The sequence below is a fragment of the Alligator mississippiensis genome, chromosome 15 (genome assembly GCF_030867095.1).
Source record: "Alligator mississippiensis isolate rAllMis1 chromosome 15, rAllMis1, whole genome shotgun sequence".
NCBI classification, from domain to species: domain Eukaryota; kingdom Metazoa; phylum Chordata; order Crocodylia; family Alligatoridae; genus Alligator; species Alligator mississippiensis.
In genome coordinates this window covers 19,733,586-19,757,356 of record NC_081838.1, presented here as the reverse complement: position 1 = coordinate 19,757,356, position 23,771 = coordinate 19,733,586, and the positions used below count along the sequence as shown (strand labels likewise).

Here is a 23,771-nt window from a genome sequence, read left to right as displayed (position 1 = left end):
AGGTGCGGGACCATGGCAGTCAACGTCCTGCTTCTGTAAAAGATTGTTAATATACACTCAAGAGATCCCAAGTAGATGCTATGCCCCCCGCGGCAGAGGAAGGCAAAACTCCCCATGATTCATACCAGTCTGCCCAGGGGTTAAAATTCCTTCCTGACCCCAATGCAGCATTGATCTGAGCCTGAGTAGAAGAGCAAGACCCTCCAGCCAAGAACCTCTGGCTTTGGTCCCAGCAGAAGCGTTGGCACAGCCCGGCTGCCATCCCCAGCCTGGGCTGCAGCCAACACCCAGTGCCTCTGCGGGAGGCCTAAAAACACCCTGACGCATGGAGCAAAAGGGGGTGGGGGGCAACCAGCACAGCCCAGAAGCCTGGGAAATCCACACAGTACAGAACAGGCATCACTATGCCTAGATCAGTGGTCTCCAACCTTTTTAAGTAGATCACCTTCGGCATGTAAAAGCAACTCAAGATCTACTGTGCACCACTTCTGCCCCCTGCCTCCCTCACACCCAGCAGGTAAATCTGTGGAGAGGGAAGGGAGTGCAGATTGAGACAGAGGGAGAAAAAATTATTTGGGGGCACACTACCCCAGCAGGTAAATCCCACCCGGCTGGGGCCTCACTCAACTTACCCCTGCTCCTGCCTCTGCAGCACTGTCCCTCACTGTGGGGGCCTCAATCTAGACCCTATCCCCTCCCTCCCCCATGGACTGACCTGCTGGGCCAGGGTGCACACGTGCATACACATGGTCACTCAGCCCCCTACCCCAGCCTTGGATCGACTCCAAGAAGCTCCGAGATCTACCACAAGAGGCTCTGAGATCTACTGGTGGATCAGGATCCACTGGTTGGTGACCACTGGCCTAGACCATCCCTGACCAGTGGCTGTCTGAGGTCCGTCAGTGATGGAGAGTCCACCCCTCCCCTGGTGTCTATTCCACGGCCTCCCTGCTCTGACAGTGCAGAAGTTTTCCCTGAGATCCAATCGAAACCTGCTTTGCTGCAACTTCAAGCCATTGATTTGCATCTGGTTCATGCTGGACTGACCGAGTGGTGCACAGGATGCAAAGCTGCACTGTGCTGGGCCTCGTACTCCTTCTGTGCCTCAGTTTCCTCCCGCTGTAGCATGCAGATAATCCTTGGGTGCCTCCTGTGGGCACAGCTGGTCAATTATTAACACTTTCAGAATGGAAAGTGATGTCTTTTTCTCTCAGAGCCCGCACAACCTTCCCATGAGGCCTTTTGCCTTCCATCCATATGCCCTCATGCCCTGTTCCTCTTGTGCAGCGTAACAGAGGCAGGCGTCCTTGGAAAAGAGGCAGTTGTCCTCTACTTCCTCAGGCAGAGCCCATCTTGGGGAGTTCTGATAACTTTATTCCTGGTGATACTACTTCTCAGAGCAGAACCCCCCTCTCCTCTTCCACCATGAATCAGAATTTCTTCAATGCTAGTGTAGAATAAAATAGCTGTGCAAAATCCCAGAGGCATTAAATGAAGCTTGTGTGTCCCATTGAGTTGGCTGATGTGCACAGGTACAAGCCCCTGCTACAGGATGGAATTATAACTGCTCCGTTGCAGGTGTATCTACATAGCCTCCCCCGCGATCCCCATGCTGACACCAAGAAAAAATGTCACGCAATCGCTATTCTGCAGCAGTTTAGAGAGAGTCTCGGGATCTGTCTCAGGTGACCTGAGCGCAGCGCTGTGTGTGTCTGAGGCCGGTCTAATGGTGACCACACAACATTTTTTCGGCACATGTTGCAAAAGGAGTTTGTCAGGGACTCATTTGTTTGTGGTGGTCTCAGGTTTGCTAGGGAAGTTGTAAAGACAGACCCTAGGACTCACAAGCATCAGAAGCCGAGGTCTGGACTTGCTGCCTCTATGAATGTCAACAGTTTTCTCCTCCTGATAGCAAGGCCAGGCTAAGAAATGTTTATAGGTGATTAAGTGGCAAAAATATGTGTTTCTGGCATCTTTGTCACTTCACATTTAAAACAGGTTTTCTGTACCCAACAGCAATTTTTAAACAAATGGAAATAGTTACAGGTTTTTTTAAACCAATGCAAAATACCTGCAAATATTGACTTTGGCTTGCATCAGAAAGCCACTACTATATTTTTAAGGAAGGGTTTCAAAGGGCTCATAGCCCAAGCCATGATAAGAGCAAAATATTGACTCATTTTATTCTTATTAGCCTTTGAGCCATGATGAAGACTTGGATGAAAGACCAAAAATCCTCTGGTGATTGAAAGGTAAGGGTTTCTGAGAGTGATCCCTTGTATTGGACCATATGCATCTGGGGTGAAGTTAGACAAACTTTCCAACCCCACGCATAGTGAAATGCAGCAGGGGGAAGCCCTGGGAGAAATTTTCCTGGGTAGCAGACAATGCACAGAAGAAAACCTGATTACTGGGAGATCAACAGATCCCTAACAGAAAGGAGGAGGGTCCTGTTCACCTATTTTGCGTGGAAAGAATTCAGGAGCTGGATAAAACCCAATGTGCCATGAACCCGTTTAGTCCTTGGTAGCACTAGGAAATCCTGGCCTCCCCCATGACTTCTGGACCATCTCTGCTACAACATCACTTTTACACTGGTGGGTGAAACTCATTGAAACTGGTTCACTGAACAGCTTCCCAATTCAGTTCCAGTAGGCACCATCTCCTCTCCTTCCCATGAAAGCTGCTCTTTCTAGTTTGTAACCCACATAACATTTGCTCCTTTTTATAATATAATGTAAATTAAAAATCTTTTGAAGAAAACCTGAAGCAAAGCAGGGAGGAGAGATGGACACTGGCCCTGTAGGGTGATATAACACAAGTATACTGTCTGCCTCCTTGACCTAACACTGGTTTGTTGTGGGGGAAGTGTTAGCTATGCAAAGTGACAGGTGCTTTTTACCTACTGTACCCAAGGGAGCTATTTGGATGTCTGCCTTTTGTATGTACCTTATTTATGATGAGATACTGTGTCCAAGCATTCAGCTGAACACACCTTGCTGCCTAGGACGCTTGACTCTCTCTCTAGATTTAAGCAAAGCTTTCAAGTCACCTGCTGCTATGTTAATCTGATCAACCCTGTCTAATACTTCAGCTGCAAACACACCTGCAAGGGCTTTTAAGAGCACCGCCTTAGGCTGCATGGGATTGTTTGCAGGGCTGGAAGCTCAGCAAAGGCAAACGCAACCTAGCTAGCACAGTGACAGCTGCTGCAGACAGTGGCTTTCCATCCCTATGGCTTTGTACAGCAGCAGTGTCACACGTGTTTCGAGCATGTAATTGCACATTCAGGGTCGCCGCTCCACTTCTGTGCCCTTCAAGTGACTGGAGACAGCAGCACTAGTTGGACCCAGGAGAGAAGAGCCCCAGTGCGTGCACTCCTGCTGAGTTTTGTTGCGTGTGTGGTCTTAGAGCCCTGAGGTCTTTGTCCTTTCTGTATGTTGGTAGCACTGCTAGTGCCTCCTACCACTGTCTTGAACTGAATCATCTTGACTGAATGTGCTGACCTGTGCCCGGGGCTGATGCACCAGGTATGAGGAGCAAGTCTGCGTTGGCTAAGTAAAAATACAGGTTCTCTTTGTCCTTCCCTGTTCCAGTAGCTCCTCTCCTGCCCACTCCTGGACGTTTGCTCTGCAGCAGCCTCTGTCGGTCTGCAGCTCCTACCCTCCAGCGTGGGCATCGGAGCAAGAGACCTCTGTGTTGACATCAGCTGAAAGCCGGCAGGGACAGTCAAGCAGGAGAGAGATCCAGACGGGAAAGTAAGGTGCCAGGCCAAGATTCTCGCAGAAGCCGAGAGGGGTAGTCCTGAGGTCTGGGTGTCACAATCTGTAACATCAAGTTCCCAGCATGTGGTCGAGTTTGTTCGGCTGATGCTGTTACATGGAAAATGTAACCCCCCGCTGGGAGAAGCAGTGCATACATGGGGGAGGCATCTCCCTGCAGCTCAGAGCCTTCTCCTGGGAGAGATCAGGCTGCCTCTGGCCTGCTTACATCTTCCCAGACCAGGTGGACTTCACAGAGGAGGGAAACAACCCCGGGGCTGATAAAGCAGGGAGGAAAGAGCTCCTCTGTTCTGTATGGTTCAGGGTTATCTGGTGCTTTCCGCCCAACTCTCTTTTGGCAGCCGTGAATTGCCTACTGTGGAGCTGGAACCTGATCTCTGGTCCTTTGTAAGCGGAGACTAAATTATTTATTTTTTTAAAATGGAAACATGTAGTAGGAAATTTGAAAGTACAATGACGGGCAGGGCAGAGGCAGGATTGGATGCGGTATCCAGGCTATGCGGATGAATGATACCACTTGCAAGAGAAAGGTAACACAAGTCCCCGCTATGACCATCGTGTTACGTGACTTATGAACACGGGGCCTCGTGTTTTATTACGTGGTCTAGGCAAAGCATAAGAGATTGGGCGCAAGACTCACGGCTTCTGTTTCCAGCACAGGCAAGGAGTTTGGTCTTGTGGTTAGACCACAGGACTGCCAGTCAGACAGGTTCCTTAATGAGAGAGGCCTGTATCTCTCTGAGCCTCAGTTTTCCCACCAGCAACACGCATTTAATTCTTGTGTAATGATATAGGTCTGTGCTACATGGGGGTCTTGCTGGGAGAGTTATGCTGGCAGACCCTCCTTCCAGCTGGTGAGTTGCTGGGCTGATCGGGCTACACAGCTTGCAGGAGGGAGAGAAGCTTTCCCAGTAAAAGGACCTTTTCCTCCCATTACAATCCTTCCACCTTGGGCCTCCATCGTGTTGGTTTGTGGGGAGGAAGCACCCACCCCGACCCACACAGCGACAATGCGTAGACCCTGCCGGAGAGGGAATAGATCCGGTTTCAGTGCGGCCTCATCAGCTATTAATCGGTACAAAATGTTTTCCTCCCACCAACCGCTGCGTCATTCTTTCCATGGGGAGCGCTCTGCTCTGGGCCACGCGGGTCGCTGCTGCTGCATCGCCCGTCGCGCTTGACATGAGGCTGTTAACGTCTCCCACCGCGACACGGGTCTGCATCCCACGTGGAAAAGATCATAGGTGCGGCCTAATGAGAGCTCCTAGAGACCCCCGGGGGCTGGGCACTGGCACTGGTGTCATGGCGCGATGGACCATTTATGGTGGAAACGCTGGCAGGTTTCAGGGGACGGCTGAGCTGCGAGCAGGTCCGGTGCATCGTTTACCAGCCCTTGAAGTCCTGGCAACGGAGCGCAGCAGAGTGGTTGGGGGGGTCGGGGTTGATCCAGGACATTAGTCAGATCATTTTCCGTGCCTCAGTTTCCTCCTGCTATAAAATGGGTGGAATCCTTGCCTCACTTAAGGTATTGCCAGAGTAAGCAAATCGGTGGTTTCTCCAGTGCCGTGTTGCATTATTAATGCTGTGGATGCGGCAGGGGGCTTGGCGAGCCCAGACCCCCACGCGTTAGTACGAGCAGGGTGGAGGCACCCCCTTGCCCTCGGCAGCGCCAGCGCCAGGCACCCGGCTCCGGCGCGGCTCTGGGGGGCAAACGTTTCCGGGGGGGACAAGCGTCCGTGAGGCCGGCCTGTCCCCCCCCACGTCCCCTCCCCTGCTCAGGCCCAGAATTTCATCTGGTGGCTTCAGGTCTCAGGTGCTCGCGTCTCAACTCCGCGCGGGTTGGGGGGGGGAGGGTTGTGAGTTCACACGCGCGGGGGGGGGGATTGTGAGTTCACCAGTGCAAAGTGCGGGTGAGTTCATACGCGGGTGGGTGGGGATTGTGAGTTCACCAGTGCAAAGTGCGGGTGAGTTCACACGCGGGGGGGAGATTGTGAGTTCAGCAGTGCACAGGGGGGAGCAGGAGTTGTCGGGCCGGGTGCACACGCGGGGGGTGAGTCCCCCAGTGGCTGTGACCGCCCAGGGGCGCTGCGCTGTGCGGGCCCCCCCCCACGCCGGTGCCGGGAGGGGAGGGGTCAACGCGGCCCGGGTTGCCAGGAGCAACCCCCAGCCCAGCCCGGAGGGGGAGGGGTGGTGGAACACGCCCCGCCCACACCTGGGGGAGGGCGGGGCCGGGGAGCCACCCCCCAGCGGGAGTCATGTGACCCGCCCCGCCCGGCCCGGCGGCGAAGGGCGTGGCCCACTCCTAGGGGGCGTGGCCCACTCCTGGGGGCGGGGCCTGGCCGCACTGGGGGGCGGGCGGTAGGTAACAGGTTGCAGCGGGGAGCGGTCGCGGGAGCGGTCGCAGCGCGGTGAGTGCCCCCGGGGCCATGTTCTAGCCCTCGCCGAGGGCTGAGTGGACCGGACCGGACCGGACCGGACCGTACCGTGTTGCACCCCTGGCGGGTTGCGGGAGGAGCTGCTCCTTGCTCGGCAGCCTCTGGGTCCCCCCGGGCGGGCGGGCTTGGGCTGCCGGCTCCGGGCGGCGGGACGAGACGGGACGGGACGGCGGGGTCGCACCCTGCTCGCGGCAGCCCCAGCCCCAGCCCGTCGTCCCGCCGCGGGTCTGTGCAGCCCCCGGGGACGGAGACCCGGCGGCTCTGCGGAGCCCGTCCCGGTGCTTCCCCGCCTGCAGCTGGGGCCCGTCGTCCCTCGTCTGTCACCGGCCGCCCGGGCCCAGCCCGGCTCCGTGCCCGCGCGGTCTTCTCCTCTCCGGGGTCGGGACCCGCCGCCCTCTCGCCGGGACGAGCCCCAGTCCGTGCGGGGGCTCAGGGAGGACGCAGCTGGGCTGGTCTCGGCGGGGCAGGCGGAGCGATGGGCTCCAGTCGCAGACCGGGGGGGCTGAAGTTGGATATTGCGAAAAACTTCCTCCGGAGGAGGACGAAGGCGTTGGGGCTGGTCCTGCCCTGAGCAGGGGCTGGACTGGGCAGTGGTTGGTTCTCAACGTTTTTTGGACCAGGACCCACTTGTCAACATCGCTGGCCAGTGCTGGGCCGGTGCCCTTCACCTCCGACCCACTGCCCCCTACCCGCAGTGTGTGGGGAGCGGCGGGACCCCAAGCAGCTCCTCCTGGCTGCAGCTCTGCCAACCCGCAAGGGAAGAGCTGCGGTTTCCTATGTTTGTTTGTTTTTTTCTTTAAAGGAGAATTTAAAGATTGTTTGTGATCCATTCATATATTCTTACAACCCCCTTTTGGGCTGTGACCCTATGGGTTGAGAAATGCTGCCCTAGATGTGACCTCCTGAGGCCCTTCCCGCCCTCGTGCTCTAGGTTTCTGTGACTGTTGCGATGCTTCTGCCCCGACTTTGCTGCACTGGTGAATTAAAAATATTTCTCCAAGTCTTTCATGGCTGCTTGACACTAATCTCTGACCAAGTCTGGCATAAAGGTCAAGTGTCGGTGCCCAGCTGGGGGGCTGCAGGCAGTTTGGGTTCATCTTTCTGTCCTGGAAATGAATATATCTCTTTTACCCCCCAACTTTGGCACTGTTCAGCACAGACAGAATCAGAATTTGACGTGAGGTTTGTTGTCTCATGTGAAACCCCAGGTCTTGCATGTGATTAATCCTGAGTGCCAGACGGATGAATTTAGTCTCATCAGAGAAGTCTTGACCGGGCAAAACTATGTTCAGTCCCACACATCCACATGATCTCTTACTGAGGTCATGTGGGACTCTTACAGGACTGTAAAATGGGTTTAAACCCATTTCCCACTGAAGAAGTGCCACATAAGTTGTTCTAAAACTTTAATGTGGAGCTCTTAAGACGGATCGTATTCCTGCTGGTTCTGAAGGATGGTATTTTTAGCAGCCAATTTAAACTCTGTGTGGAGGGGAAGGAGATCTGAGCCTTTGATTAGTTGTTCACACTCTGCAGTTGTTTAAAACCTAACTGCTGGGCTGCAGCTCTCAAAGCTGAAGCCCCCATCTTTCTAACCACTTCTCTTCCCCCCCTGAGTTAATACTTCATGTTCAAGGCCCTGTACCAATAACTTATAGCTTTTTAAAAATATCATATCTATATCCCTATAATTGAGATGCTCTGACTTATTGTAATAAAATATATGGATGAATAAGAGTGCGCTCTGCACAGAATACACCCATCTGCTTTTGAAGGCTTGTCTGTGCCGTAGTGCACGGATTGCCTAGGCATAAATCCTGGTTTCTATCGGGAGTCTTGACAGGAGAAAGATTTCATCCCTGAGAACAATTTCATTGCTTCCCCTTGCTCTAGCTCGTGCCGTTCCATCCTTCAATGCAGTGTTGCAGCTTTTCAGAAAGAGGCACTGGGAGGCTCATTTATGTAATACAGTTGTTCTGTTGGTGGTTTCATACCATTGTAAGCCCTGGGTGATGGAGTGATCTGTGTCTGGGATCTGAGTGCTGAGAGGAGAGGCAGTGGTGGGGCCAAGAGATCTGGGTTCAGATCCTGACTCTGCCACTGACTCTGTCTACCCTTGATCAAGTTACTTAACACCTTGGGGTCATTCTTCTCCCTGGTGAGAATAAGCATGTCTTACTTACCTTGCCCTGCTAGATTGGGTTTGGCTGTAAGTGGGGCACAGCTCCTAGTACACAAGGGTTCTGACCCCTGTGGGACCTGGGGGTTAATGGTCTAATATAATCAGTCTAGTGCTTAAAATACATGTTTCCTCTTAAGAAAAATATGCCACCACATCCCCTTTCCTCTCATCTCTATCTATCGCATGAGCTGGCACCAGTGCTGAGCTTGGGATTCAGTAGGGTGTTAGGGAGGGAGAGGGATGTGGTGAGCAGAATAGCAGGCAGGGGCGATGGGGGGAAGGGTGTCTGGGCTCTGTTTTTGCAGTCTGGTTTCTGACTTGGATGATCTTGAGCAAGTGGCTTTCCTTCCCTGTCCTGCCTCGGTTTCCCTGTCTGCAAAATGGGGGTAAGGACACAGACTTCTCTCTCAAAGCACTTTGAGAGCAACTGGTGAAAAGCCTGAAAGCCGGGCGCAGAGAGCAGTACTATCTGTTATGGGCACCCCTTCCCCACCCCTTGTAGGGGACCTCCAGACCAGCCCCCACTTGTACAAAGCACCCAGCTTACACGAGAGACCCCCAGCTGGCAAGATGCCAGATGTGTTTGACTCTCCCCAAAGCCGCCACTGAGGTTGAGAAATTTGATGGTAGGCCCCGTAGCAAAGTCCTGGCTTGTTTCCATACATGTACATCCCCCCCCCCCTGCAGTTAGCCCTGCCCTTTTTTACAGCTGCCCTTGTCGGGCTGCACTGCCAGCCAGCTGATCAGAAATAACAAGCAGGCTCGTCCTTGGTTCTTCTAGCTGGGGCGGCTGTCTTGGGACTGTGTACTCCTTTCAGCCGTCTTGGTCTAAGGATGTAGGCAGACGAGGTTCTTTGGGAAGATGTGATATCTTTTATTAAACCAACTGAATAGTTGGCAAAATTGTTCTTTGCAAGCTTTTGTGCACAAACACCCTCTTTTTACCCCCATTTTACAGATGGGGGAAACTTTACGTCATGCTCTCATAGTGGCTCCAGCTATACCCCTCCATCCCATCCTCTAACCAGCACAGCAGCCCCTGCATGGAGCACAACAGCAGGCTGCTTCTGGGGAGCCCTGTCTGCCCACACTGCTCCAACCAGTCGGTCTGGTTTGAAGCAGGTTTCTGTTGAGAGCTCCTGCAGATCAAAGTGCGGTGTGTGCATGGGGAGTCTTGCTGACAAGAGCTCCTTATCTTTGCATCCGAATTAAGAGGTGAAGAGTTGCTTGCAAGGGACTCATGGTCTTCTCTCTTTTTGGGTGGTGGGGAGCTGTCAGTTCTCTCTGCATCTATCACACTTTATGCTGGGAAGCCTTTGCTTTCCTCTTGTCCTAACAAGCTGGAAGCACGCACTTCCTCTGTTGCAGCAGCACCTTCTGGGTGTGAAGGGCAAGGTTGATGTTATAGGAAAATAGAGAGCAGGGTTGATAAGAACTGCCATTGACTGACTCGGACCTTGGGTCCGTCTTGCCCAGTTTCACTGGTTGGCATCCACGGGCTCCATCCACGCATTCAGGGGACAGTGGGCACTAACTGGTATGCGCTGCTCTGCGTCCCCTTCCAGATTCCTTGTTGTTAACCTATGACCGTGCTCCCCTTCCTGTTGTTTCTTTTTATTTGTCCCAAGAAATCAGTTGGTGTATTTAATAATTAAGGGAGGCTTATAGTTCTTCATGCTGGACTAAGCCCATGACGGCATATCAAATAGGCCTGTGTTACACTGTGGCAGAGCGGATGCTGTAAAGGAGAGTGAACTCAGTTTTTCCCACAGTCCCTCTCTCCTTGGTAGCCTCCCATATTCGAGGTCTAGGAAGCTCTGGTGCAGAGGCCGTGCCCCTCACTCCCATGCTCAATAATGGCTGATGCCCCTTTTCCTCCAAGAACATGTCCAGTCCCTTTTTGCATCTGATTAAACCATCAGCTTCCACCACACCTGGTGGCCACAAGTTCCCCACGCAGACTTTTTGCTGTGTCTTGCGAGCTCACCGGTGCAGATGTTTGGGCAGCGGGGTGGCACCGCTCAGCTGTCTGCTGAGGTGTGAAGAAGTTGAAAGGTGCAGGAATACATTTTCTAGACCTCTTTCTCCAAAGGTGGAGCCCTAACTGGGGTGGGGTGTGGACCATGGAGGCATCTGTGAGTCCTGCTGCTGCTGCCCAACAGGGCCCAGAGTTCAATGGGGAGGACATCCAAGGTGATGTGGCATGTAGTGTCCAGGTGGAGGGACAGGCTGCGACGTTCAGCCCCACCTGAGTGAGTGAGGCCTCGGTAGTCAGTGACCTTTAAAAACTGGGCAAAGATGTTAAATGCTCCTCTTGCTTTTTATTTTCCATCTTGAGGTCCTTCTAAGTTAAAATCCCACCAGTAGGGGAAGGGGCTCCTGGCTTTCCCAAATACTTGGATTATCAGGGAGTGTAGTGAGGGGCTTGCAGCCAGCCTGTTTCCTCTGGGCCCGATCCTGTGCAGCAGGATTTCTATTCAGACCTGGAGTGAAACCAGCCTGGGTTTGGGTTATGAACTATTCAGCGGTTTGTTTAACTCCAAACAAAAACGGTGTTGCACTAAAGAGCAGTGCGTCCTGGCCAAGCCCTTGCTCCTTTCCCCGCCTCTGCTTTGCTTTTGGATTACAACCAAGGGGTTAAGTGCCTGTATGGTATTTGGCCTCGCTACTAGCATCACATGTTGGCCTGTGTCTACAATCCCCTGGCACCGAATGGAGCAAACATCTAGGTGCAGGCTCATTATGCACCAGTGAGCAGATCCTCACTCCTGCCCCTGTGCCCACCGCAGAATATTTAGTGCTGGGATTACCTGGGTTTGAGTAATTTGCTTTCAGTGACAGGATTTGTTTGGAAACCTGCTACTAATGAGCCTGAGGATCCTGACCAAAGTTGTGCAACATTGTATATATAAGTCATGCAACATTATGTGTGTGTGTGTGTGTGTGTGTGTGTGTGTACTGTGTTGTGTAACGTGTGTGTGTACTGTATAATATATAAATTGCAAAGGAGTTTTCTAAAACACTGAATTGGAGCCTGAATCATACTGGCTTTCAAAGATGTTTTGGCTCCAAAATCATGCAGCAAAGATTTCTCTCCTCCCTGGTGATTCTGTACCTTGTTTGAATAAGTTATACCCCTGCAGAGATATGTTTAAATGTTAAGTATCTGGATCTGGGAAGCTGCACCAATCTGGGGTCTTGGGAGGGGTCTAACTGCTGGATTGGATTGCAGGACCCTTCAGGAAATGTGGGCATGTCTTCCTGTGCCTGCTCAGGATCAGAGCCTGCAGGCATAGGCCTGAGCACCTAAAAGTTTCTGTGGAGCTGTGAGTGCAAATTGGGGTCCAGCCTTGAGAACTGGTGTGTGTGAAAGTCTCTGAATTGTCTTTGACCTGCAGTCCCAGTCGGGAAGCATTGGACAAGTGCCTGGACATGATGGGTATGCATCGGGGCAATTGGTCTTTGCTCTTGTATGTAGGGATGGGGGGAAAAAAGGGGGCAGGGGTGGTAAGAAAAAAAGAAGTCCAGCCCTACACAGCTGTAACTTGCTCAAGCAGGCCTAGGTAAAAAAATTTATAGTTTTGGAGCCAAAGCATCTTTGAGAGCCAGTAAGATTCAGGCTCCTAAGTCCCTTCAGTGTTTTTAGAAAACTCCTTTGCAATCTAAGCTGTGGTCAGCTCCTTAGCACGTTGTTTTAAAACATCTCTTAGTTGTCCAGCGTCTCATTAGCTTTTCTTAAGACTAGTGAGCCAAAGGCTGGTTTAATGAATGATAGACTCCTAGAACAGCATGCTGAGTCTGGGCTAGGAGCACAAGTCCCATGCACTTGACTTTGAAAGGGAAGTTGCATGCTTTGGAAAACTGTGCTCTGTGATTGATACTGGGGCGGGTGCTCCATCTAGAATAATCCCCAAGATAATGAATATAAGTGTGATGCCTTCCTTCTGGGGGGTTTCTGCCCTCAGGTAGAGTTTCTATGTGCCTCAGGCTTGTGTGACTTAGTGTTTTCAGTTCCCTCAAAAAAAAAAAAAATAAAAAAAAAAAAAAAATGGAAGCCAGGGTTGGAAATCCTAACCTGTTTGTTCTGCTTAATGACTGAGGTACGCATCTGTATAAATGAAGTAGTTCTCCAAGGAAGGAGATCCAAGGCACAATCCAATTGTAAAAGAGCTTTTTTTTGCTGGATTGCAGGATACTTTCCAGGGATTGCCTTGTGTAGCTGCAGAACCAACCCAGCATTGGGGGTACGGCCTTTTCTCCCTCATCCTAGCATCAACTCTGGGATATTCTTCCTGACCATTAAAGCAAGGAAACATCTATTAAACTGGATTAGCTGGTGTGCCACCAAAGTCTGGGTCTTTTGCGGGCAAAACCAGAGCGTAGGGAGTAGTATCAGCTGTGAACTCAGTTGATGATTAACCATGGATTTTTTTTTTTTCCTGTGTTGTGGATGCAGAAAAATCCTGGATGTTGTGTATAGTCTGAACTATGGACCTGCGTCCTAAACATTTAGCGTTATCTTGGCTTCTCAGACAGGAGGGGGCTGGGATTGGGGAGGGGAATATATTTCAGGAGGCCTGACATCCAGGTCTGCAGGCATAATTTCTTCTCTTTGGCAAATTATTCCAGAGGAAGAAATTGCTCTGTTGCATCATTGTCGTACCCCGTTCTCCTGCAGCCACCGATGCCAGGCACGGTGTCACGGAAAGCCCCTCTAACCCATGCTGGCCTGGGCCGCTAATACCTGAGCTGAAGCCCTCCCCTTCTTGCAGGGCTGGGTCCGGCCTCAACTCTGTTTACCCGGAGCTGCTCCAAGTTGTGCAATGGATACGGAGCCGGTCGGGTCCCTGAGATTCCATCCCGCTGCACCTGCGGGCCTGTCTCCTGACGTCAGCGCAGGCGGGGGAGTTTCAGGTTTCTTGGTACTGAATCATTTATGGCACTGGTTTATTTTTAAAGCAGCCTTCGGGTCCCGATGCCCGGGTTCTGCGCGTGCTCATGGGAAAGGGCATAGAACGCAGTCACGGCCAGGGCAGAGCCTGCATCCTCTCGTGGCTCAGACTGCGGTGGCCTCTGCGATACGGATCTGCCTCCCTGGCTGTCAGGTCACCTTTGCCTGCTGTAGCCTCTCTCCCCCTGCTTTTCTGATGTTACGCCTCTGGGGAGCGTGTAAACGCTGGCACGGGGCAGAAGAAGGCTTGGTCTTATCTGATCATCTGTGCGGGCGGCATCTAAATGTGCTGTAGATACCAGGTTCATTGCACTCTCTATGTACCCATGTTGGATGGGACTTAAACCGTGGTGGGATCTAAGCAAATAGGCAGCAGAGAGGAAATTAGCATCATCCCCTTTGCTTGGGCTTACACCCTGCTATCAGTATTTCAGAGAGGTCCCTCTAGGACATGTGCTTGGCCAGCCCTTGAGACCATGCTAATGCTGCACCTTAAACCAGGGGGTCTCAACCAACTCTTCACCGCTGCTCTTTTTGACTCCTGAGAAATGCCAGAGCAATAGTTCTGTTGCAAAGAGCTCAGCAAGCCCATGGCGTCATTGTGAGGCTGGACTCCTTACAAATGTCAGGGTTTCTCTTGTGAATCATTGTGCACTTGCACACCTAACAGGGCTACTATTGTGCGGCACCCTTGAAAGGATCTGGGGGGTGGGGGGCGTGGCCTGATTGAGAATCACTGCCTTAACTATTGCATCACCTTGTCACCTTTCCTCCTCCCCTCTGTTATAGTCCAGAACGAATCCTGCGGTGCTGTTCCCTACCTTTCTGCTTTCCCTTCTCCTGCTGCCAGTTGCAAAACCACCTTTCCTTAACCTGGAACAAAGGGCCTATTATGCAGCTTATCTGCCTAAGCAGACCTGGCCCCTTTCCACAGCCAAAGCAGCGATCAAACAGAACAAGGCTGGAGGTGCTGAGCTGGGGAAGAAAAGCTCCTTGCCAGATGCCTCCACCTCTTTATCTTAACCTCCAGGCCCTAACTTCATCTGTCAGGAGCCCCACTGAAATGAGGGGTGGATTTGGTCTCTTCTGGAGCCTCCAGCTATTGAATAGCCCCGGTTGCAGCTGAATGTCCTGGACTGGAGGGGAGTCAACTTGGGCCTGGTGACACCAACTATTCGTAAGATCCTGTTTCAACCATCTTGAACCGCGCTGACATTCATCCACTCAGGAAAAATCCCTTCTCTGGGGCAACGTTCTCTGGGGATCTTTGAAAACTCTTGGCGCTCTGGTGTAGTGCCCGAAGACTGGAAGAAGGCCAATGTGGTGCCTATCTTCAAGAAAGGGAGGAAAGTGGATCCGGCTAACTATAGGCCCATCAGCCTGACTTCTATCCTGGGGAAGATCTTAGAAAAGTTTATTAAAGAGGCCATCCTTAATGGACTGGCCGACGCCAACATCTTAAGGGATAACCAGCATGGGTTTGTCGCGGGTAGGTCTTGCTTGACCAATCTCATTTCCTTCTACTACCAGGTGACCTATCACTTGGACAAGGGAGAAGAGATTGATGTCATATATCTTGACTTCAAAAAAGCCTTCGATCTGGTGTCCCATGATCGCCTCTTGGTGAAACTGGCCAATTGTCGCCTTGGGTCCACCACAATCCACTGGCTGGAAAATTGGCTCCGTGGTCGGACCCAGCGGGTAGTAATTGATGGAAGTCACTCATCATGGTGCCCTGTGACCAGTGGGGTCTCCCAAGGCTCTGTCCTTGGACCCATACTGTTCAACATCTTCATTAATGATGTGGACACTGGAGTCAGAAGCAGACTGGCCAAGTTCACCGATGACACCAAACTTTGGGGCAAAGCATCCACACCAGAAGACAGGCGGGCGATCCAGGCTGACCTGGACAGGCTCAGCAAGTAGGCGGACAAGAATCTGATGGTGTTCAACGCCGATAAATGCAAGGTTCTCCACCTTGGGAAGAAAAACCTGCAGCATCCTTATAGGCTCGGCAGTGCTATGCTGGCTAGCACTATGAAAGAAAGAGACTTGGGGGTCATCATTGACCACAAGATGAACGTGAGCCTGCAATGCAATGCTGCGGCTAGTAAAGCGACCAAAACACTGGCTTGCATCCATAGATGCTTCTCAAGCAAATCCTGGGACGTCATTCTCCCCTTGTACTTGGCCTTAGTGAGGCTGTAGCTGGAGTACTGCTTCCAGTTTTGGGCTCCACAATTCAAAAAGGATGTGGAGAAGCTTGAGAGAGTCCAGAGAAGAGCCACGCGCATGATCAGAGGTCAGGGAAGCAGACCCTACGATGACAGGCTGAGAGCCCTGGGGCTCTTTAGCCTGGAAAAGCGCAGGCTCAGGGGTGATCTGATGGCCACCTATAAGTCTATCAGGGGTGACCACCAGTATCTGGGGGAACATTTGTTCACCAGAGCGCCCCTAGGGATGACAACTAGGTCGAACGGTCATAAACTACTACAAGACCGTTTTAGGCTGGAGATAAGGAAGAATTTCTTTACTGTCCGAGCCCTCAAGGTCTGGAACAGCCTGCCACCGGAGGTGGTTCAAGCGCCTACATTGAACACCTTCGAGAGCAAACTGGATGCTTATCTTGCTGGGATCCTGTGACCCCAGCTGACTTCCTGCCCTTTGGGCAGGGGGCTGGACTCGATGATCTTCCAAGGTCCCTTCCAGCCCTAATGTCTATGAAATGAAATCTATGAAACGTTTCTGTCCAGGAGCCTGTCTCAGTCCTGGGTGTTCCAGTAGTTTTGCTTTGCATGAGCGAAGTCCAGATCTGTGGCATTTCTCAAACCTTCGTCACCCATCTGGAGGCTTTCCAGGATCGTATGAATTCCTCAGAGATAAAACATTCACAGAGGCTCAACCTGTCGCTGCCTCTTGGGATAGGACGTGACTCAAAACACATGGTCTAGGCCCTGGACCCCATGGTGCTGGGTGCGGCACAGACATGGCCAGCGAAGTCCATGGTCTGTGTCCCTGGCTAAGTGTGCGTGGGTGTCTGGTTTGTTCCATGCACCACCATGGAACCACACCTGGGTTCACATGCATAGACTCGGGTATAGGAGACAGCGTGGTTTATTGCCTGTAGCAGCGATGCTGCCTCTTTCCTCCTGGATCACCCAGCCTGTGAGCAGGGACCAGAGGCAGAGCCCGGACCAGAGGCAGATCCAGCCTTTACCTGTGGCCAGCAGTTTCAAGCCTGCAGCGAGAACTGCATCCACACCAGGGCAGGCTATGGCTCTGCTCCAACAGCCAAGCGCTGGCGTGGTGTGGATCTCTGGCTTTAGGAAGCTGCTTCCTCTTGGGGTCCCTTTCCATTAATCCTCCCTGCACCTGTTTTAGCCGAAGGGTTGTGGCAGGCACTTTAGAGGCTGAGTCCAGCCGATGGGCTTCTCTCTTCACAGCAAGTTCCTGCTTGGGGAGAAGCCACCAGCTGGCCACAGTCCTGGAGCATGAGAATGTCACAGGGCAAACTTAGGCCTGGCCTTGGGCACGCTTGCGTCTGAATAAGTCTGCTCCTGCCTCACCCACCCTTTGCTAAATGTGCTCTCTTTTTGGGACCAGCAGGGCTGTCTCAGGCCTTCTTGCAGAAGGAGCTGGTGTTGGATCTTGTTGTTTCTTAAAACTGGCTCCTCTATGCCCTTCATTGTTGTCTTTCCCCCCGCCCCCTAGTGTACACGTGCATATGTACACATGTGTGTATGCACATGCATGCACTGCAGCCAGTGGATACAACTTGGTTAGGAATAGTGTTTGCTTTGTCGTAATGCAAGCAGGGAAAACGATAGGACCTGAGACCTCTGGGTTACAGGCTTAGCGTAACTCCAGGTGTGAGGCCCTGGGTGCAGGTAGGTCGGATGGCAAGTGCCGGTGGTAAGGTAGAGATAATGGCTAATGTGAGGGCATCAGCTACCTAGCAGGAAGCCCAGGTACCTGCTCTGGGCATTTCAGGGAGGCAAATTAATAGTTGAAGCAATAGCGCAGCTGTGGCTTGGTGTGCACGTTAGTAACAGCAGATAGCTAATTCCACCATGGAAGGTGGAACCCCCTAAATAAGGGAAGCACAGAGGCTAAATACAGAGAAGGGGTCCTCCTGGATGTGTCACGCACTGAGCCATGATTTTCCATCCGAGAGCCTCAGTGTCGCAGGGCACCTTGTGATACTTTCAAGGGCGCCGTGGGGTGCCACACCATGTTAGCCCCGCGCACGTGATTCTCAGCTAAACCCAGAGATTTCCCATAGGAATCCAGAGGGTTAAAACCAGCCTGCCCTGGGCAGTCCTCCTGACTTCTCTGCAACTGGAGAACTGCTCTAGTATTCCCCGCCCCGCCCTCAAAAAAAATCAAGTGAAGAGCTGGCATTTTCTGAGAGGGGGCCTTGAGTGTAACAAGGTGTAGGAGGGGGATGAAGGGGAGTTAGGCTGCAGCAAAGTTACCATTCCATGGTCCCTACCCCCAGGCCTGACGGCCCCCCACCCCGAGGGACTGAGCTGTCACATGAACGCTGGTCACTCGGTATTGCTGTCCTCCCCTTTGTTAGATTCCCATTGTGCTCAGACTTGTTGGTACTCGATCCGCCTGCCTTGCCTGAGTGTCTCAGGACCCCACAGTACATTAACAACCTTTCCACCATTGGAAAGGTACACCATTGGAGCTGCTACCAAGGCATCACCATTTATAGAATGATACGTTAAATAACTCTGATTAATTTGTGCTTTGGATGGTTACTATGAGCCTGTAACCTTCCCTATCAGGTGCGCCTTCTGTTCAGGGGTTAGCATCTTCCGGTCTGCGGACTTCGGTCTCCAAGAAAGGAAATCCAAGATGGGTTGGCAAGGTGCTTTATTGATACCCCAGTGTGAGGATGCCCTGGGTCCCTCCAGCCTGTTCTGCCTGGAAGTATGAAAGTTAGCAAAGGGCCCATCTCAAATCCTATTACCTGCCTGTGTTTCTGGGCTTTAGTGACTGAGTTTCCCCGGATAAGGTCAATCTTGTTATCCCAACTGCTCTTGTGGTTGTTGGGATAATAAGCTTGGGATGGAGGGTCTTGGGGAAGCTAGGGCATAGGTGCACTGAAGGATGTATGTATTTAATGGAGTTCATAGCATCTCTGGGGTTCTCTCCACCCCTTAATACAGGATTTTGTTGTGGTGAAAGTCCTGGAGGTCGGGGAATGGAGGCTGTGAACTGGGACTCGTTGTTGTGCACCTTTAGGCAGTAACCTTTGAAATCACTGGTGAGCTCTCTAGCTGTGCTTACTATGTTGTGTAGTCATGTGCACACTCACGGGTACCCACACACACCTGCACGCACACTTCAGCACACAACCAAGGCCAAGAAACTCTGTCTCTGTCTCTCTGTCAGCAGGCTGTCTCCCAGTCAGCTAATGCCTTGATTTCTCCTTGGACTGCTTAAAGCCCCTTGCCTAACCATGTGAAAAGCTCCTGCTTTGCTCCCCTGCTGAGGCCACATCCACGCCAGTGCTTGGCTGTTGGAGCAGAGCCACAGCCTGTCCTGGTGTGGATGTGGTTCTTGCTGCAGGCTTGAAACTGCTGGTCATGGGTTAAGGCTGGATCTGGCTCTGGTCCCTGCTCTCAGGCTGGGTGTCCAGGGCAGCAGCTTGGGTCCGAGTGCAGCACGTGGCAGGGTGGTGCTGTGCTGGGAGGCCCCAGCAAGCGTCTGGGGGCAGCACCACAAAGGCATTGGTGGCTCGGTGGCTATGAGTAGCCCCTGTCTAGGCAGGCTGCTGCCAGGTGAGGGGAACCGACCCCCAATGAAGTTGTGCATCCCACAGGTGGGATTGTTCAGGCTAGAATTTGGGTATAGACCCACATGTACTTGTATGTCCACAGACATGGACACACATGCAAGCTCCAGCTGCAGAGGGAGAATTGCAAAGGCCATCATGAGCTCAGTTGTGGCAAGCGCCAAGCCCGGCCTCCCTTGTCTTTGCCACCTGATAAGGCACCCAATTGTAGAGCTCCCCATATCTGCCAGGCTAAAGGAGCAAATAGGTCTCTGCGGTGCATCTGCCATGGGCTGAGGGCAACACAGTCGTGGGGGCCATAGCATGGGCATCTTCTACCCATTTACTTCCTGGGAACCTTGGACGTCCTCCTTTCTGCTGGCGCTGTTGCAGTCTAGGGCAGGACCAGGCTCCGTGAAGCAGTCCCTGGACAAACAAGCATGTGAGAGGGAGTGGGCAGGGACCTGGGCCTGGCTCCTGGGGCATCCCCTTGGGTGAAACCTCCTGCAGGTCATCACCTCCAAGCTCTTGGGCCCCTTTAGCAATTCAGGCAGGTGAGGCAAAACTGGCCTCTGAGTCCCTTACCTCTGTCCCTGGCTCTGCCAGCTGGGTGGGGAAGGAGCAGTGGATGGGGAATGGCTTTACTTGGCTGCATTTCCCTGCTTCTCTGTCCTACAGCAATGGGTCTGATCCTGTCCTGACAGCCCCAGGGGACAGAAGCAGGTGTAGGACAGGAATAGTTGGGCCCTGTGCGGAGGGTGTGTGGCTAGTACATGGGAAGCATTATTCTGCTCCTGGTAGCCTGTTGGGGGCAGGCTGGCCAAGTCTATGGAGAGTCCTGCTGTTTAGTTCTTTGAGCGTCAGCTCCCCGAGTCCTGGGACCTGCTGAAGAGAGGAGACAGGCAGAGACTGGCAGAGAGGTGGCAAAGCACAGGATGGTGCTTGGTGTGATTTTAGGGCCTGTTTGAGCCCATCTTGCTCCTTTTATAGGGTCCCTTTGGCAACCCCTGACTGTGCTGGGACTGGCAGGGGCGGCCACAAACCCTGCTTAGTCCCAGGTGGTGGGGAATTCCTATCTTGCTGCTTTTCCTGCTCATTGCAGGTTGTGCTGCCTCACCTCCTCTAGCTGCCAGTGACCCTGCTTTCCCACCCGGCAGAACTGAGTCCTGTTCTGCTCTGGATCAAAGGTAGGACACGTGATAAGTTCCCTGCATGATGCCTTGGCTCCGGCTGTCCAGGAGCCAGATGCATCCAAGGGTATTTTGCTGCTGGAGGTGTCCCGGGCAGGCTGTTCCCAGCCTGGGCTGCTGAGCGCAGGGGCTGAGACCCTTCAGGCATCTTATCGTAATTGCTTCTCCGGTAGCTTGCACACGATGCTTGGTGCTTGCTGCCTGTCCCCTCTTGGGGCTGCAGGCGAATGGGGCTCCAGCAAGGAGCATCACATTGCGCTGGTCTCAGTGCATTGCTGCTAGCATCTCTTGGCACCAAGCGGCCGCTGAAGTAGCAGGGATGTGCAGCTGGCGTGAATGCGGGTGGCTGGGTCTGGCAGAGTTCGGGACATAGCATGGTAACGGTATTAGTTTGTAACTGCAGTGCGTGTGCAGCACTCAGCATCTTTTTGGGCAGGCAGGAAGAGGGGAAGATCCTGGCTTTGGAGCTTGCCGTGGGCAGACCCTGTAGAGCAGAGGCAATTGTCTCTGGGGTCTAGTTTGGGGTTCAGGAGGGCTGTGTCCAGGTGGTGCCCTTGGATTTCCCACTTCCCTGCTGTGATGGTTGGAGGAAGCTTGTATGTTCAGTGCCTGCAGCCCTGGGTTCCTGATCCTGATGAAGCGGAGACTTTGGATGATGCGCGGCTGGAAGGGGGTGCATGGGGCAATGACACATCCGGGCTGTCTGGAGAACAGGACCCCCTTGCACGGGGGCCCTGCACTGTCCTGCAAAGGCAGCTGCCTTCAGCAGGGCTCCTGAAGTGCTTTCCTTTGGCTTCTCATGTCCTTTGGCTCTGCCTCCCCCCTCCCTGCTAATATTAACCCCGCATGTGGCTTTTAATGGTGCAGGGAGGAAAGGGGCCGCTCAAACTTTTGAGTGCAGCAAAAGTCTGGTGCCCTAATGCCCATGTAGGCACGTGGCCAGGATCTGAGGTGGGGAAGGGAAGTCTGTCCTCTGAGACAGCAGAAGACCTCCAGGTGTCTGTCCATAACTGTGCCCTTCAGAAAGGTTAGGCTGCAAGGAAACATCCAGGCGATGACTCCTGGGTTCCCTTCCTGACGCTTCGGCCGCAGGCGCCTTTTGGGGTCAGGGCCGGGCGTTTGGGTGCCAGTGGGATGCTACTAGCTCCTGTCTCTCTCTGCCGCCTCAGCTGGTTTTCAGCAATAAAAGGAGGTGGGAGCCAGGAGTGCCGCACTTCTTGTCCCAAAGGCTGCTCCTTATCGGCAGTGTCAACAAACCCAGTATCAACAGAGCACTGGGTTTACTGTATTCACTCCAGCTCAGCCCTTCCCTTCCCGGCGCTCCCTCCCTTGGATCAGCTGAGTAAAGCGTGTGCATGCTCTTCTCCCCGGCAGGAGTCCGGCGCGCTCCAGACCCCGCGAATGGATCGGCATGCGAATGGAGCGATGGCCGAGAAGCAAAACCCTGTGGACTACGGGGTCCAGATCCGCTTCATCGATGACCTGACGGAGCCCAAGAAGCCCCACAAGATGCGGTCCAAGGCGGCCAAGCCGAGCTCCTACGGGGTGGCAGTGCGGGTGCAGGGCATCGACGGGCAGCCCTTCGTGGTCCTCAACAGCGGGGAGCGTGGCAGTGACTCCTTCGGTGTGCAGATCAAAAGTGAAAGTGCGTACAGCAGCCTCCCCGCTGCTCAGCCGTCGCCTGCCAGCTCCCCCAGTCGCTACCCCAAGGAGGCTTCGGGTTCGCTCAGCTCCGACTCCGACCTGCCAGAGAACCCCTACGCAGCACGGCGCGCCCGCTACAGCACGTCCGACGAGGAGCAGAGCTCCCGGCCCCGTGGAAAGGGACCTCCGGCCAGCCCTGCCCGGTCCCCGTCCCCTCAGGGTGGCCGCCGGCCACTGCTTCCCAAGAAGCCATTCAGTGATGAGCTGAGGCGGACGCAGTCTCACAGCTCTCTGCTGGGCCCTGAGTCAGGGGAGCCCTTTGGCCCGAGCCGTCCCAGCACGCAGACCAACAGCACCGCTCAGCCACGGCAGCTGGGTAAGGCCAAGAGCGGCAGCATGGTGAACATCGCTGTCCCGAAGGGGCCCGAGGCGAGCGAGAAGGCCTCTTCCGCCTTTGGCCGGCGGCCCGTTGACAAGCAGCCGCCTTCTGACCCAGAATCCTCCAGGCCTGGCCCGCCGGCCGCCACGGGCGACATCGACACGAAGCCCCTGTCCTCGGTGGATTCCCTCATCAGCAAGTTTGATGGGAAGGTCCAGCAGCGAGGCCGCACTGCCCGCCGCAGCCGTATCCTCCCGGATGAGAGGAAGCGGTCGCAGAGCTTGGATGGGCGCGTGTCCTACCATGATACAGCGGACTCCCGGGAGCTGACCACCACCAAGCATGGGCCCGGCTTCCAGAAGGGGCTGAAGCCGCCCGCTGTCGCCATGCATGCCAGCAGCCTGCCCAGGACGAGGAGGGAAGACCTGAAGACCAGCATGGCCAGCAGGTCCCAGCCCACACGGGACTGGGCAAATAATGGCCCTGAGGAGCCTCTGGTGGAGCAGCAGCAAAGTCAAGTGCAGTCGGAGTTGCAGGTAACGTATCCCCTTGGCGGTGCTGCGTCTCTGGGGACCCTGGTGCAGCCACGTGCTCTTGAGGCCTTTTGAGTCATCCTCCCCTTCCTGGCAGAGTGGGCAGAGGGGGACACATGGCATTTGTGTGCTCAGCTCTGCCACTCGTGGACCGCTCTGGGGTGAGCCACGAGCGGTACTCTCAGCTACATGTCTGCCTTGGAGATGCTTCCTGGCCATGGGCTGTGCTAGGCACAATAGGTGGCAGCAAGTCATGGCACTGCAGGGACACTCTCCAGGCACTTTCTGCACTGGATGTTCCCCCAGGCTTGGCTCTCCTGGCTCCACTTGGCCTGGTACATCCAGGCTATCTCCATCAGTCCCCTGTGCCCATGGAAGTCCAGTCCCACCCATGTGTCAGCGGGACAAGCAACACACTTTCCTCTGTTGGGAGTGCAGGTGGTCATAGGTGGCTGGGATCTCTCCCGGTGAGGAGCAGTCTGCGCCCTGTAGGCAGGGCGTCCTGTGCCCAGAAGCAGTAGCATTGACTTGCTTCGTAGCATCCAGTGCTGGCTGCCCTGGCGAGCAGAATGGGGAGTTTTGCTGCAGGGCAACAAACTTCTGAGTGCATCTCTTGGGCAGCTCAAGTCCACTCCGGACCTACTGAAGGACCAGCAGGAAACATCTCCAGCTGGGAGCAGCGAGCACATGAAGGAACTGATCTATGCTATACTGAAGGACGGGTGAGCAGGTGCCCTGGGGAGGGTGTCTTGGCTGGTGGCGCTCCTGTTAGCTCCAGCTGAGAGTCTTGGGGTGGTGGAGGTGGTCCAGTGTCCTCCAGTGCCCGCAGCAGGTTCGGCCAGGCTGGGCTGTCTAAAAAATCTGATCCCCCTCATGCAGGAGAACTGGCT

General features: G+C 53.8%; 1 protein-coding gene across 1 annotated transcript in view; it reads left to right on the top strand.

Annotated features, from left to right (window-relative positions):
- The first annotated feature begins 6,107 nt into the window (after positions 1-6,107).
- Positions 6,108-23,771, top strand: part of CGN (cingulin) — a 36,240-nt gene continuing 18,576 nt past the window's right edge. The window contains exons 1-3 of the mRNA XM_014597781.3: positions 6,108-6,190; positions 21,700-22,884; positions 23,503-23,603. Coding sequence (XP_014453267.1) covers positions 21,727-22,884; positions 23,503-23,603 — 1,259 coding nt within the window. The 5' untranslated portion in view covers positions 6,108-6,190; positions 21,700-21,726. The remainder of the gene's footprint in view (positions 6,191-21,699; positions 22,885-23,502; positions 23,604-23,771) is intronic.